The 15,297-nt window shown below is 46.7% G+C and overlaps 2 protein-coding genes across 3 annotated transcripts in view; one reads left to right on the top strand and one right to left on the bottom strand.

Moving 5' to 3' along the window:
* The first annotated feature begins 740 nt into the window (after positions 1–740).
* Positions 741–9,369, top strand: LOC310915202 (leukotriene C4 synthase-like). 2 transcript variants are annotated; one of them, XM_083871916.1, is made up of 5 exons: positions 741–910; positions 6,245–6,344; positions 8,130–8,200; positions 8,820–8,901; positions 9,145–9,369. In XM_083871916.1, exons 2-5 carry the CDS (start codon positions 6,256–6,258, stop codon positions 9,290–9,292), a joined length of 390 nt encoding a protein of 129 aa, XP_083728042.1. In that variant the 5' UTR covers positions 741–910; positions 6,245–6,255; the 3' UTR covers positions 9,293–9,369. The 2 variants fall into 2 exon arrangements, with proteins under 2 accessions (XP_083728042.1, XP_083728041.1); XM_083871915.1 differs by lacking the exon at positions 741–910 and adding an exon at positions 2,136–2,203.
* Positions 9,370–10,006: 637 nt separating this feature from the next.
* Positions 10,007–15,297, bottom strand: part of MGAT4B (alpha-1,3-mannosyl-glycoprotein 4-beta-N-acetylglucosaminyltransferase B) — a gene marked incomplete at its 5' end in the record, with an annotated part of 50,674 nt that continues 45,383 nt past the window's right edge. Inside the window, 6 exons of the mRNA XM_083871702.1 lie at positions 10,007–10,954; positions 11,030–11,142; positions 12,016–12,103; positions 12,563–12,641; positions 13,029–13,222; positions 14,148–14,255. Coding sequence (XP_083727828.1) covers positions 10,931–10,954; positions 11,030–11,142; positions 12,016–12,103; positions 12,563–12,641; positions 13,029–13,222; positions 14,148–14,255 — 606 coding nt within the window. The 3' untranslated portion in view covers positions 10,007–10,930. The remainder of the gene's footprint in view (positions 10,955–11,029; positions 11,143–12,015; positions 12,104–12,562; positions 12,642–13,028; positions 13,223–14,147; positions 14,256–15,297) is intronic.

Here is a 15,297-nt window from a genome sequence, read left to right on the forward strand (position 1 = left end):
GCTGGGAAATTCAACTGCAGAGGTGGTTGTTAGTAGCGAAAAAGATTTTAATAACTACCAAGACCTCACATGTACAATATTGTAGAGTTCCAAAATGTCCAAATTCCCTCAGAATAACAGCCTTTAGAAGTTCAGACTGATTTCCTCAAGACTTGTGTGATGCAGGCACATGGCACACACAGGAATCCAGCTGAGACCTGGGACACTTGCAGGAGCTGATGTTTCTGAAGAAGGCACAAAGTACTGGCAGCAACATGTGTGGAGGTCTTGGCTTAAGGCTGGTGAAGTCCCATAGCCACTGCCCAGCTCCAGACATGGATGGGTCATTCTCCAAGCTTTGCAGTTGGTATCATTGTGCAGTTGAGTTTGCAGCTCCAGCTCAGCCTCCAGGTTTCGTCAAAGCATCCTGACTTACCAGAGTGTATTTTTAATGTATTCCTACTCTACAAGTTTTGTGTTCTGTTTGGGAGAGGAGGAGACCTGTAACTTCAGGAGTTTATAAAGAACCAAATGTAATAATCAGTAGCAGTACCAGAATCAGCTGCTTTTAGTCCATGGGGAACTGTGAAGTTACAATTATTTTTGCTTAATTGCCCCATTAAAATGCTGCATTTTAGTTATGGTTGAATGAAACAAATTTCCCAAACCATCCCCCACTGAAATGACATCTGTGGCTTTCCAAAGATATGTAGAAGGCAGCTTGTCACGAACCTTTGCTCAGAAACTAATTTGATTTTTTTTTTCTTGATACCAGTGTTTTTCCTGAGAGTAATGGAATTCTGTAATGGAAGTGTTTTCTGAAGCCTGAATTGTTTGTTGAAATATGTTGTAAGGAGACCCTGGTGGCATTTCCCCACTGACTTTTATATTGGACACTACAGATGAAATTTTTGGTCACCAATAGATTCAGGTAAGGTTAATTTTTAGGTTTTGGTTCTATTTAGTCTGAGTCTGCTTTACTTTGGAGAGTCTGAAGTCACATCATATGAGTGGTTTTTTAGAGAAAGGGAGTGGTGTTGCTATTCTACATGTGTGGTTATTTATAAAATGTGTAACATTGGATATTTGATTCAATAACTTTCAACTTGATGAGCTGTCACAATGGGGTTTTGAAGCAATGAAGAGCCAAACTAGAAAAAAAAACTTGCTGTGTGTAGGTCTGGTACATGCACAAATTCTGTAGTGAGGGGTTTTGTGTGTGACTGAACAGGGAGAAATGCAATGGCTCAGCCACCAACGTTAAGGGAAAACCTTCCTCCTCTTTGATTTTAAAGTCAGAGTCATCCATATAAAGTTGCTCAAAAACATAAGGTAACTTTTTGAACTGATACCTATTTTACTTTTGTGGAGTGAGGAGAAAAGTTATTCAGGGCTAAAACATTGCTGGTTTTCATATTGTATATTTTACAATCATAACTCTATGTCAGTGTAACATTTCTCAGAGTCTGTACATTTCTATATCCTCTGCTGCCTTCAGATCTGAGAACTTTTGTATGTTAGCCAGGGAAAGGTACTGCTTAAAAACTTCAGAAAACTACTAAGGGTGAGTGAGTGCTAGAAAAGAACTGTAGTCTTCTTTGGTAAAATTAAGAGTAGTAATTAGTAGGACAAAGTATCTGAATGTTCTGTTAAATTACAGAATCTGGTAGCAGAATTAAGTTATTCCAGCTGGAGTGTATCATATCTTTCATGTGGTCAACTCCGTACTTGAAATAAGAGCAGAAGGTCAAGTCATTAATTTGTAAATGCTTGTTAATAATTTTTACAACCTTGCACATAATTGAGATGCTTCAGAGCTCATTAAAACTAGCAACAAAAGGCCTGGAAAGAATTCCATCATCTTTCCATTGCCAGCAACATATAATTCAATCATGGTATGAAATCTGTAAATGTAATTAGAAGAATTTCACATCTTGCTCATGTAAAATTCTTCCCTGCTCCATTGTTCAGCAAGAGGCTGGAATAGACATTTTCTGGTGGGTGGCTCCTTTGGAAAACCACGTGGTGTGGGGAGAGTTAATGTGAGTTAAGGTGTGGTGGAGGAAACACCTGTGCTCAGTGGAAGTGGGTTGGGTGGTGGTGGGAGAGAGTGTTGGGAGAGCTGTATCCAGCACATCAGCCTGGGTTTGCTCCACAGTTGGCAGCATGAGAGATCAGATAGACCTGCTGGCCACAGTCACAGTTCTGGGGGTCCTGGAGCAAGGTAAATGTCCTTTGTACCATGCCAGTATTAAGATAATTATGTTAAACTTTGTGGGATGTGGTTCCTGTATTTTTCTCTGAGTGTCTTTGGAGTGAAAGTCACTGTTTTCCAACATGGCAGAATGATACAAATTTTTGGATGTTAATAGCAGAAATGTCATGCCTGAGTGGCCATTATTTAACAGGGACCAAAATGGTCCTCAAAGCCAGCAAGTAAAACTTTTAGACTTAAAGCAATTTCAGTGTGATGTTCTTAGAGTAAACTAGTTGGTGATTGAATTTTAGCAGGTAATTTGTAACCTGCAGTGACTGGAGGTAGCTAAAATAAAGGCAGGTTAGTCAATGTTCTGCTGAGGTCAGTGTACAGACAGACCTGGTGTGGATGTTGAAAGGAGCCTCATGCACACAGGTGTTTCTGTGTGACCAACATCCTTGTGTGTTCCTATGGCACAAAGCAAAGGACAAGGTGACTGAGAGCACAGTGATTTGGAAACTAATGCTAGTTCTGGTCAGAAATAGACACAGAGCTCTTCAAAGGAACTCAGTGACTTCTAATCTTGATAGATGCATTGTGTTTAGATCATTTAGAAGGAACAGTGTTGTTGCCAAGCTCTTTTTATTTGTGGGTCCTTTGCGCAAAGTCTCTCTCCCTTGAGCTTCACGATGATCCCTCCCCTGTCTGGGATGGGGACAGAGCCCCCATTTAATGACAATTTTCACAATTCTATAAGGAAAGATTTGTGGGTTTTATTATTACTGTATTAATGCACCATACAGATATCACACCTCTGCTTACAAATGGTTGTGAGCAGGGTCATGTAACTTTAACCATCAGATGGTAAATCTCTTAATATAAGTATTATTATAAAGCAAAATATGCCACTTTAAAAATAAGCTCAAGACTTCTGAATTTTCAGTAATTTCCACTCAATTTATACAGACATACCACCACTAAATGCAAGAAACTTTTGTACTATGAATTTTTTTATAGTTAAATTAGGTGGGGGTGCAGCAAGTGTTTCATATGCAAAGACAAGACATGAAGAAAACTTGAAATTGAGTTACAGAAATTCTGCTGAGCCCTTTTCCTTTAGGAAACCCTCAGTAGCAATTCCCTAGATAGCAGTTTTGTCTTAAATATTTTTGTTTAATGAGAATTTCAAGTACTTTTTAAAGGTTGCAGCATTAAGCATTTTACTTTCATGGCATACAAGCCAGGTGTGAAGCCAGCAGAAAATTAGCAGGCATTAGCACCTTCCTATCTGTTTGATCAGATGAAGCATCCTGGTATTATGGTCTCTGCATGGGAAGCCAAGGAGCAATTGCAAAATCCTGTGTGTTTCCTTTCCATCTACTCCTATGAAATACGTGTGCCTGTGTCACTGGGGTTCAGGGCTATGCAGTGGCTTTCTCTGCATGTTTTGAAAGGACATTCTGTAGGTGAGTTACAGGTCTGGGATTCACCCTGAGCAGGTGAGCACTGAAGCACAGACATGGGCTATCCCTACAGACACTCCTCCATCACGCTCTGGTGTAGGAGATGTAATTTAATGGCTGACCTTGGTACAGTGTTGGTTGATTTTTATGTTTCCTTTTGAATTTCCTGGCAGCCTGCAGTTTCCACATTCTTTCAAGTAACTTTCCCCTTTTTAATTTAGTCATTCTCAGTTTAGTGAAACTGAGTTTAGCACTCTTTAGATGTGTGCCCCAGCCTTGTGGTGAACATTGTACCACAGAGCAAAATTATTCTACTTCAGTTTTTTTCCCCTGCTCCTTTATTTTACAGCTTCAAAGGAAAAAAAACTTATGCAATGTCACTGTCAGGCCCCACAGGGCTTGTTTGCCAGGTTCACTCAAATGTGGCAGATAGCAGCTGTGATATGATTTGACAAGTTTGTGGACATAATCAAATAGAGAATGAAGAGTATTTCCACTGAGGCGCAAAGTTCAGGGAGAGTTGAGCCCCTAAGCCAAATGGGAATCCGCACAGGTGATTAACCTCGAGACATGAATCACAGAAAAAATGGTTTGAAAGGTTCTGCAGAGTAGATTGAACTCAAGAGTCCGTGCTGAGAAGGCTCAGGCAGTGTGAGTTTTTTCAACACCTCATTCTGAGAAGTGTTTTTGTGGATTGATTCTTCATCCTTAGTTCTTCGCCCTTACACCAGGTTTGGGGAACAGCCTGCTGTCCTCCCAAAGGCTCCTGCTCCTCTTGGGTGGTTGTTTTGTATGTTACCCCTCCCTAAGTGTCAGAGATCTCTGTAGGACTTGTCTGAATATTAGCCCCTGTGTAGAAGCAAGATGCCAAGTGTAGAGCTGATGGAGAGTTTTGATGTGAAATGACTCTTACCTCAGCCATCAGTCACAAGAATCCTCCCTTAGGAAAGGTGCAGATGGCACAAAGCAGAATGAAGAACATTGCCCAGTGCAGTTGGGTTTATGCCACAAGCCAGAGCTACTCACGATGCTGTAACTTTAGCTCAGTCCATTTCTGGAGAGGAGACTGGGATGAGACCCCTGAGAGCATCAGGGGGGAGGAGAGGTAACAGGATGGGTCGTGGTTGCATCTTATTCCCAGAGCTCTGCCAGCAGCTGCTGAGTTCCCATTGCATGTTACACATCTCTGGATTCACAGAGGGAATATTGTGTCGTGTCCTGCTGCACCTCTGGAGAAGGGTGACACCCTCACCCGTGATCAACATGGTGCTACAAATGAATCAAAGAGCAGGGAACATTCTTGTTTCCCCCTACTTTGCTCTGTCAGCACCTCTCATTTAGGGCTGTGGAAAACACTAGAACACGTTTAATTGTTCTGAAAGGAATGACTGTATCTATGTTCTAGTGTTCTGAAAGGAATGTATGTTACTAAAACCTTGTGATATACAAGTCACATAGCATCAGATTATTTACATTTCTAATTTCCTTCTACATATGTTCTAATGCTTTTCTGCAGGCACATGTCTTGTCTTTAATCTTGGAACATCTGTCCCTACTTCCCCTTCTCTATCCTGCTGTTCTGCTTTTATCTTTGGTACAACAAGACTGTCCCCAAGGCAGGCCTTGCACCCTGGCTCCTCATCTCTCTGTGCCATGCTCTGGAAATGTTGCTATGTGAGGACCATGCTCACTTAAGTGTCTGTGACACCACCACAGACCACCAAAGTAATTGTTTTTATAACTTAATTTTCTCCTATATGAAAATAGGAGTTTTCAATAAAGGCAGCAGTGTAGTAGTGCACCTAAATAAAACACTCAGAACATCAGCAATTGCCTGTGGGAGTAGGAGCTTTCAATAAATAATGAAAAACTCCAGATCTTCATGTTAGCAAGTTTTCATTGTTTTGAAGTTACTTTCAATGTCCTTTACAAATTGACAAAGGACTGATGTAGCAGACACTGAGTCAGTGCCTTGGCTTAAATGTGGCACAGGCTGATAGCAGGCATGGGCAGCACCTGTGTTCCTTAAACTGCTGGAGCCTTGGGGCTGCCTTGCAGGAGTGAAGAGGAAGAAATAATCACCCTCTTCCCCATTTCATTTTATTACCATGATTAAGAGCATCTCTAATTGACTTAATGATATCCTAGTGCTTGACAGTTTGGATGCTGCTCTGTGACCTGGACCATACTTTGCACCCACTAGGAATAGCAGAAAGTGTTGCACATCCTTCCCATCAGACTGGCTGATGGTGCACATGTACTCTAAACACAAAGTGCAAGAGTAAGAACTAATTCTGTGACTCGGTGTGGACCTGGTAAGGTTTTATTGTGTTTGATCTGCTGGGGAGCAGCACTGAGGGCTCTGCTGGGTGTGAGATGATGCAAAATGTCACCTAGCACTGGCACCCAGCTGGGATAACCAAACCTGAATTTAAAGCATGAGAGTGAAATAAATGGCACATTTATTACAGGTCATGTGTGAGAGCCCTGGACTATGGACCTAGATCATATCAGCTCTTTCATTCTAATCACTTGCTTGATTCCAAGCCAGATAAAGCTTGGCTAACACTGCTGGTCTGTTACCATTCCTGTGTTCTGTTTTTAGCCTATTTTGCAATGCAGGTGATCTATGCCCGTCGGAAGTACAAGATTTCCCCTCCTGAAACAACAGGTCACCCTGAATTTGAGCGGACCTTCAGAGCTCAGTAAGATTTTGCCTTTTTGTTGTGCCTTTGTCTAGATAAGACTTGAGTCAACTGTCACTGTTGGGGGAGAATGGTCCTCCTCAAGTCACCTTTCCACTTACGGCTACTGATATTATATATTTTTTTTCCAATGCTTTGTGTGCAAATGTCTGCATTTTGATTTGGAGCACTTTGGCTGGGGTGTTTCTGTCCATCCATGATAATTCTCCTTCTGGCATTGTGAGGCAGCCAAATCACAAATTAGTGGCCGTATGGAGGAGGTGCAGAGCATTCACAATTAGAATCATTAAATTTAATATTACCATTGGCTCCAAATGGTGAGAGCAGCCAAAGCTTTATTAATAACCTGATATTTTCTTGTAATGATTTGCTGTTCAATTGAAGCAAACGGCCTTGCTGGGCCCTTGAAGCTACAAGGGCATTTTAATTTTTTCCCTTTCAGAAGCCATTGTACTGTGAGAATCAGCACTCGCAGGCCTCTGCTGAAGGCTGTTTCTTTTTGCTCTGTTCCTATGGAGAGAGCAATGCTGGAGCTAAACTGGAAACGTTCACAGATCCCTTTGGCTTCCAGCAAGCACCAGATTCCGTCTTTCATCTCAGTCGTTGTGTTTTGTAAGAGACTGAAAGGAATTGGCTGGAGCTGGTGTGAAGGGTAGTTCCAGCCCAGCACTAAATCCCGAACAAAGCAGCTGCGTTCCCTTGCCAGCGCACTGGAAACATTTGTGGAGTGACAAAAACACCAGCTTCAGTCCTTCTGTGGTGCCATGGAAGGCCAGCCTGCCTGGAGACATCAACCTCTGCGAGCTGGGGAGCTGCTGATGTGGCTTTTAATTAAATACTGAACTATTAAATGTGTGTTAACCAAGCCGTGCCATGGGCTGTGGTGTTCTGGGAAGCCCCGGCTGCAATCGGCAGGGAAGGTGACCTTGGGGAACTTGGACTTGAGAAGATACTGCTTCTTTGTGGGGTTTTCTTCTCTTTTCCCTGGGGAAGAGTACACAAATGGATAATTTCATATATTGAAGAAAAAAAAAATCTGGGAAAAGGTGGTATTGATGTATTACTCACTTGAAGAAACCTGGCAGCCTCCCCTCACTGAGGCTCAAACTGCATTTACAGAATAAGGTTCTTCATACTTTTTCCGGCTCCCAGTCTGGCTCCATTCTCCAAAGGTTTGTACATTTTTGGCCAACATTAAGATTAAATTGCCTAGGGAATGGTAAAATGTGGGAGAAGCAAAAGTAATGTCTTTAATAGCACAGCTCCTACTCTAGCAGAAAATCTGTATTTTTGTTACTGAAGGAAAAAGGAGGAAAACGTGGCTGTAGATCTGATCACCTCCTGCTGAATTTTATCTGAGAGAAGGCTCCTTCTTGGACTGTGACTTGTGTGAAATTTGGGCTGTGCTCACCCAAGGGGAAGAGAAAGTTTCTTAAATACTGATGAGAAGGCTCTCCCCCAGCAGCTGTCTGTGATGGTGCTGTGTGTGGGATGGAGCCTGTTGAGGGTCCAGCAGAGACAAATCTCTGTCCCAGTCCCAGGTTGTCATTCCAGGGCCATGTAAATGCAGGAGAGCTGAATGCTGTGTGTTGTTTGGGTGCTTTTTTTTCTCTACAATACAGATATTTGGTGTTCTTGATCACAGAAAAGGCCCCTTTCAGTGATTGTTCTCACCAGGTCTTTTAGTTTGCTCTGATGTGAGTTTCCAATTCCCTTCTTGTCTTGGTTATCCAGGCTCTGATGTACAAGGAGGCAGTTTTAATTCTCATCTCTGGTTCTCACCAGGGCAAACTGCTCAGAATACTTCCCTATCTTCATTTCCCTCCTCTGGGTTGCTGGAATCTTCTTCCATCAAGGTAAGAGGGATGTGGGGTGTGCACAAACAAGAAAACCTCACCCCCAATATAAATCCCGTTGTGATTCAGGCAGTCTCTCCCTGCCTGTGAGGCTCTTGTTCATGGAAAGCATGGATTGAGAAGTGTCCCAGCTCCAGCTGGGAGCAGCTGAGCCCATTCCTGCCTGGAGGAGGAAGCACTGGCAGTCCTTGCTCCTTTGCTGGAGCCTGGCTGTCCCCTCATGCTGCTTCTCCAAAACAAAGTCAGGCTGTCCCAGGGTGGCAGCAGCTGAGACAGAGCTATGTCAGAACAAGAAACCATAACCCAAACATTTATTCATTCACTGTCTATCCCTACCAAGTGAGCTCAGGGGATTTGGTTACTGCAAGAGGAAAGTTGTGAGGAGAAACTACATGAGGGAGCATTGCCAACCCAAATTCCAGGGAAACTCTGTGGGGCAGAGAAGTTCATCCCTCACAAAGAGGGAAGGAAGGAAACCCATTTAAACTCCCACAGTGGTTTAAAGACAAATGACTCTGTGTTTGGTTTTCTGGTGATGCCCCATGTGCTGGGTGACTGCTGGACTGCAGCTCCAGCCGTGTCCAGGGATGGCCAGAGCTCGGCTCCCCTGTCCCCACAGGTGTGACTGCGGCCTGCGGGCTCCTGTACCTCTACACCCGCCTCAAGTACTTCCAGGGCTACGCCGTGACTGCACAGGGACGGTAAGGACCTGACCAGGACCTTGGGCACCCCAAACCAGCCCAGGGAGGCTGGGAGCAGGACACGGCCCCTGGAATAGGTTTCCTCCCCATAGGTGGGAATGCAGGCAGATTTTCACCACTCCTGCCCCCATGTGCTCGTGGCTGTGTCACCTCTTCCCTGACTGTCCCAAAGGAGGGTGGGGACTCACCCTCCTTGTACCCTGGCTGGGCTGGCAGTGCCTGATGGTGTTTTCTCCCACCCAGGTTAGGACCCCTGTATGCCAGTGCCTGGCTGCTCTGGCTGCTGCTGGGGCTGGCACTGGCCGGGCTCCTGGCACACTTCCTGTGGCCCAGCTCCTCCACATGGATGGCAGCACTGGTGTGGCCTCTCCAGCTCCCTGGTGCCTGGTGAGAGAGGCCACGGCTCTCCCAAACCCCACTGTTTGCCCCTGGCACAGGGAACCAGCCATGTGGCACTATCAGAGATGTTTCCCTGGCTCTGCATTTCCCACTGAAAGGAGGTGGATGCTGGCACTCCTCTGCTCCTCAGAGGTAATTTCCCTTCTAGAAAGCAAATGCTTTCCAGCCCCTGCCCCTGCTGAGGAGCTTCACTGCTGGGCTTTGCAGCACTGTCTGGTCTAAAATGCCTCTGGCTCTGCCTCATGGAGCACAGACTGACCCACATGCTGTTGTCCCTCCTCCTTACTGCTGTAATGATCTGTGTTGAAGAATCACACCATGGAAATACAAAAATAAATTCTTTTTCTCACTAGAAATCACCTGTGATTGTCAAAGGTGCTCAGAGACTGGTGTGAGAACATCTGAGTTGGGGACTGGGTTTCATAGGAAAAGCTGCTGTGATTAACTGAAAAGGATGGGTAAGCTTGCCTAAAACCACATCCAAATACTGGGAGAAAAACCTGACCCTAGTCCAGTTACTAAAGTCTGTGTTTGGCAGTGATTGAATGACCTTTACTTTGCCCCAGCTTCACTTATCACCCACCCTGCAACAAATTCTTGCCCTCCCTGGATTCCACCCTCTGCTGTGAACTTGGGGTTTACAGGTGCCTAAAGCAGCCCTGCTGCCAGTGACTCTCACTACTGCACCAAAAGATTAAATTTAGCTTTTATTACAGTGCACATTGTTTTATATATTTATATAGAGAGATGTACTTGAAAAATCAAACGTATCCAATAATAAAAAATACAGAACATTAAAGTAGTATAATGCATTCCAGTGTATAGCTGAAAGGACATTGGGATTTACACTAATCCCTACTATTTTTGAACTGGGCTACCTCTGCTTTTTTTTTCCTTCCCCAAAAAACCCACATCAATCAATAACTGAAATAGTTATTTTAAAAAAAGACAGTTTCTGCACTCCATCTCAAGGCATGAAGACACTGGAGACTTCACCATGAGTTAAGGGGCTGTGTTCAATGCTGGCAGGCACAGTGTGGCATATTTTATTTTTTTGTTTTTCCCTGCCATAATCATAGCTCCAACCCCTTTGGATTCATTCCTCCTCTGCTGAAGGAGGGTCAGTCTTTGCCCTCACTTAATCCTCAGCTGTGGCCAGGACTGTTGCCTGGGAGAGGGCAAGGCAGACCTCGGTCCCAGCACACGGGTGGGGTCAGCTGGCAGGACTCAGCGTGACCTGCTCTGTCCCCAAACACAGCCAAAGATTGCCCTGCCTGGGGCTGAAGGTGCTTTTTGTCCCCACGCTCGCTAAAGCTCATCCTGACCCCAAACTGTCCCGAGCAGCAGCCGGCACCCCGAGGGGCTGAGGGAATGGAGCAAAGCCACCCCTCTGCACAGGGGGTTTGGTTCTGCTTTTTGCTCCTCTTCAGGAGCAGTCGATGCCCATCCTGGCCCCGCTGGGGAGGGTGGGGCTGGCACAGCAGCAGCAGCAGCAGCTTGGCCGGGGTCTGTGGGTGAGTGCTGCCTCCAGCAGCCGGCCCTGCGCTGTCCTGGGCCGGGCAAGGCGCCGCGGGGAGGAGGGAGCAGGACCAGGGATCCACGAGTGTGGCTGTTCTACCTCATGCCTGTGTCACTCTGCTTTTTTGATAAAAATCTGAAAGAAGAGAGGGGTGAGATCAGAGCAATGAGCTGGGCAGGGGTGGGGAGGTGCTGATGGAGCTTGGCTTACCTCGCTCAGGATGATCCACACCGGGGAGTCGGTCTGGATGGACAGCCTGATGGCCTCCAGTGGCCCAAAAGATGGGTCCACCTCACCCTCTGCAACGCCCTTGGAGAACGAGCCTGGTGGGGAGAGCACATGGCTGACACAGGGATGGTCCTCTGGCATTGCCCCTCCACTTCCCCTCTCCCCCAGGGCACCACCAACAGCCCCAGCAGCCTCTGCCTGCAGCTCCCCAACACAAAACAGGCTAAAAACCAGCAGCGTGGATGGAAATACAGTGCAAAATGCCACACTTTGGAGAACAAAAATTAGGTAAACAAAACAAAACATATTTGGAGTATTTAGCGACATACCACTACTGTGTGAAAGGAGACAGAGTGGCCTGACATGCTTTTTGGTTGTGATTTATTTTGTTTTGAAAATGCAACTGAGAGAAACCAGCCAGCATGCAGAGGAATGAGAAAATGGCAAAACACTGCATGTGCCAGGAAATTTTTCTTTTATTTGTCTACTTAAAAAACCCCAACATCTTAACAGGGACACCAGGGCTGTATCACACACTGATAAGTCTCTGGAGGCTGCAGTTGCTTCTTCTTGTCCAAGGGCAGGGCAAGTACTAAAACAAGCTCAGGTGGCAAGAGATGAAGTCTGACCTGCAAGCAGTGTGAGTACAGAGATGGCAAAATGGCCTGTGGTGGAGGTTTTTAACCCCAGGGTAAGCAAACAAATAATCTGCATCATTTGGTCCCAGCTCTGAGCAGAGACTGGCAGAAATGCAGGACTGAAAACTATCTGAGGAGGACAACCTGGTCTGAGAGCAAGGGCAGTGGGGGAGAGGAGACAATGACAATTAAATCTTGTTCCAACCTGGCTCCTGGCAAGCAGAAATTACTCTTTGCCAAGGAAACAGCTCTAAGGTTCTTGACTGACATACAGGTGAGGACATGGGCTGTGTTATCAAAGCCAGCAGCCACTTCACCACCCCACTGTACCTATCTGGATGTAGCCATCCGCTGTCCGGCGGTATTTGACGACTGCACCTCTTCCCTCCTGCAAGGCCTCCTTATCTGACTGTAGACTCTGCAGAAGGAGAGGAGTTTTTGTGCAAGGCCAGAGGAAAGAGTCACCCGAAAGCCCCACGGGAAAGCAGCAACCCCAGGGCTGTCCTTGCCAGCAAACCCTGGGATCTCATCCCATAGCTGGCACCCTGAGACACATGCCCAAAACAAGAGGACAGTTGCAGTCTTCATGCTGCTGTTTCAACTGCACCATTCTGGCTTCATTCCCTCCCCTGCAGCCATCCCACCCACTGGAGCATCCCCTCTGCAGGCAGGGATGGCTCACACAGCTGTGCTCAGCAAAGCACCCCACTCCTGAGGTGCCATCACACCAGGCATGACCCTCTGGCTCCCTGCCAGCACCTGTAAGAGGCACTCAAATCTTGTAAAGATTTTCCTGAGAGCTTTAAGCAGTTCCCTCCTCTCAAGCCTCTTCTGCTTCCCACTCCACCCTCACCTCCAATCTCAATCAAACACTTACGTCAAACGGCAGAACCTCCACGGTCGTGTTGAAGAGTTTGTCTTCTGGGTGCTCAATGTTCCCGCTGCGGAAGAAGAACCTGTGACAGAGACCAAACCCACAGAAAGGCACTCTGAGCGAGGGGGCACGTGATGGCTTTCACCCCATCTGAACCATCAAACAGCTCAACCTAACAGGCACCTTCCCAAAGAGCCCACAGCACGATTTGGCAGGAGACTTTTTGTGCCAGACCAGCTAAACCATGGACTGCTCACAAGTGCAGGAAAGGAAAGGGCTCTGGCAAAGGTGGCCCCACTGAGAAAGGGTCAAATTATCCTTCCCCTGGAAGAGCACTGCTCTCTCCTCCTGGGCAGCCAAGCAGGAGACAGGCAAGAAATTTGATTTAAATTGCTGGAAGAGCAAAAGTCAAATGTCTCCACATGCTCTGGGCTGTCCCCACACCCCCACTGACCCCTCAAGCACTGGCCTTTCAATACGGAGCGGTTTGAAGAATCTGAATCGGATGAAGTCTCCGGCAGTGGGAGTGAAGGCCCAGAAGAAGTCCTCCCGCAGGTAAGCCTTCTCCAAGGTGAAGTGCTGGTAGGTTTTCAGGCTGGTGCTCACCTCGGCAGGAGGGTTGACGTGCTCTTTCCGCAGCGCCTGTTTCCCAAAGTCCTTGTCCTTGGTGGGCACAAAGCAAAAGGGCAGAGAAGGGCTGTGAGCCACTCTGGCCCATGAGGAACCAGGGTGCCAGCTACAAGGCTCTGCAAATTAAAATTTTGTGTTTTGCAGGGCACAGAAGGATGAGAGATGGAAGTAATTTGGGCAAGGCACGCAGCAGGGGAATGTGTGACTGGATCCCAGGACACTGCTTCAGGAGAGGCAGCTCAGAGAAACATCCCAGCTCTGTGCTCTGATCCAGCACAACAAGGAGCCTTTCATTGTCCAAATGTCCCTGAACGCCTGTCCCTGCCAGAGGAGCTCTGGAAACAGTCTTACACTTGAGGAGAGAGCAGCTGGGAGGCTGACAATAACATAAAATGACTGGATTACATGGCCTGACTGCACTGCACTGTGATACAAACTGGATTATAGCATCCATTTCTCCAGGGATCACACAGACAGCACAGCCCAGGGATGTCTGTCCATGGGTTCTGCACTAGTAGTTGCAGGAAGCTGCATTTTGTTCATGTTTAAACACACATCAACGATTCCAGCTCTTATACAGTGAGTTACAATTTGCCTATCACCAAATCCCAGGTACATGGAGTGGAGTGGGAAGGCAGTCAGATCAAACCAGGAGTCATCTCTCCAAAGTTTTTCAGCAGATTCTTCAAAGTCACTTGCCTGGACTATGGTCTGGTACTCAGGTGGCCAGGACTGGTATAAAGGCTTAAAATCTTGCAGTGACTCTTGGTGCATGTCACTGCCATTCTGAGGAGCAGGAGCTACCTGAGCTCACTGTAATTCAGAATAAAACAAAACCACTTCAGAGAAATCTAGCTGCCACCAGCTGCTGTCACTGATGTCCCCATCCAAAAGCAGTCAGTTCCTGGGTGCCTGCAGGCCAGGCCACCTGTAGCTTGGACATAGAGCTGGTACCCACCTTCAGCTTCTGTATCTTCCCAGCCAAGGAAGAGTGGGTTCCCACGTGCTGGAAGAGCGAGGGCTTGAAGCGGATCCTCAGGTTTGCCTTCTGCCTGTCGCAGTGTTTCTGAAAGGAGACAGCCCCACAGTGCCCCAGGCTCAAACCTCTGCAGGCCACTGTGGCCCAAAAGAGGGGTGGAAAAGGGCACAAGGAGTGACAGACAAACCTGTCCTCCATCTCTGTGCCCTTCTGTGGTATTGGGCTCTAATCTGGCAAGAAGGCTTTTAACCACACTCTGGAGAAACTAGACCATAACTCTCGGCCACTTGCCCCCCCCAGGCTCTGCTGGGCAGGGTCCAGGTTTAAGTGCCAAATTTCTCCTTGCCAAGCATAGCTAAGAACACTGAGCAAATCCCCTCTGTGCTGTCAGGGAGGAACAGCCAGAGAACTGGGTTTCCTTTGCCCTTGGCTTATTGGGAAAGCCTTTTTCCTACAGCTCAGAGCTTGGGATCCCTAATGTCTGAAGGTACAGTGATCCTGGGATGAGTCAGAGCCCAGGTGAACAGGTACCAAGTGTGGGCTCTCTCTGGATGGGCAGTTCCCAGTTTGCTGGCAGCAGTTGTGAGCAGATGTGAGCACGTGCCATCATCAGAGCTGCTGGGCTATTTCACACCTATCCACCACATAAATAAACTTGGAGATGCCAGTGTGATCCTGGCAGTGATTTACCATGGAGTGGAGGGAGAGAGACGACGGAGAGGGAATAAAAGACAAAAGGGAAAATCACTGAGAGCGTGGGGAGATGAGAACTCACATTTTAAAATAGCTCATTTCTCTCAGTTTGGGGGAGCAGGACAAAAATACAGGTTAAATGCTGTATGGAGAAGGTATTTGTTATCCAACTTTGAGTTTTTCCAAGAAAAGAAATGCATGCACATCCCTAATACCATCTGCTCTTGCAGCCTCCCACCCAGCAGAAATCCTGTGGCGTCACCGGATGCCTGAAGCAGACAGGGTGTCACACCAAGCCCCCACCACAGGCCTGGAGGTGGGAAATTCCAGGCATGACCCTTGCAAGCTGCAAAAGAGATAATCCCCTAATCCAGCTCACATTACATTAGAAAATTAAAACTAGCCATGCTAATGGGACAGACCGTGCTCACTGCCA

Source organism: Zosterops lateralis (assembly GCF_965231275.1).
Source record: "Zosterops lateralis genome assembly, chromosome: 14".
NCBI classification, from domain to species: Eukaryota; Metazoa; Chordata; class Aves; order Passeriformes; family Zosteropidae; genus Zosterops; species Zosterops lateralis.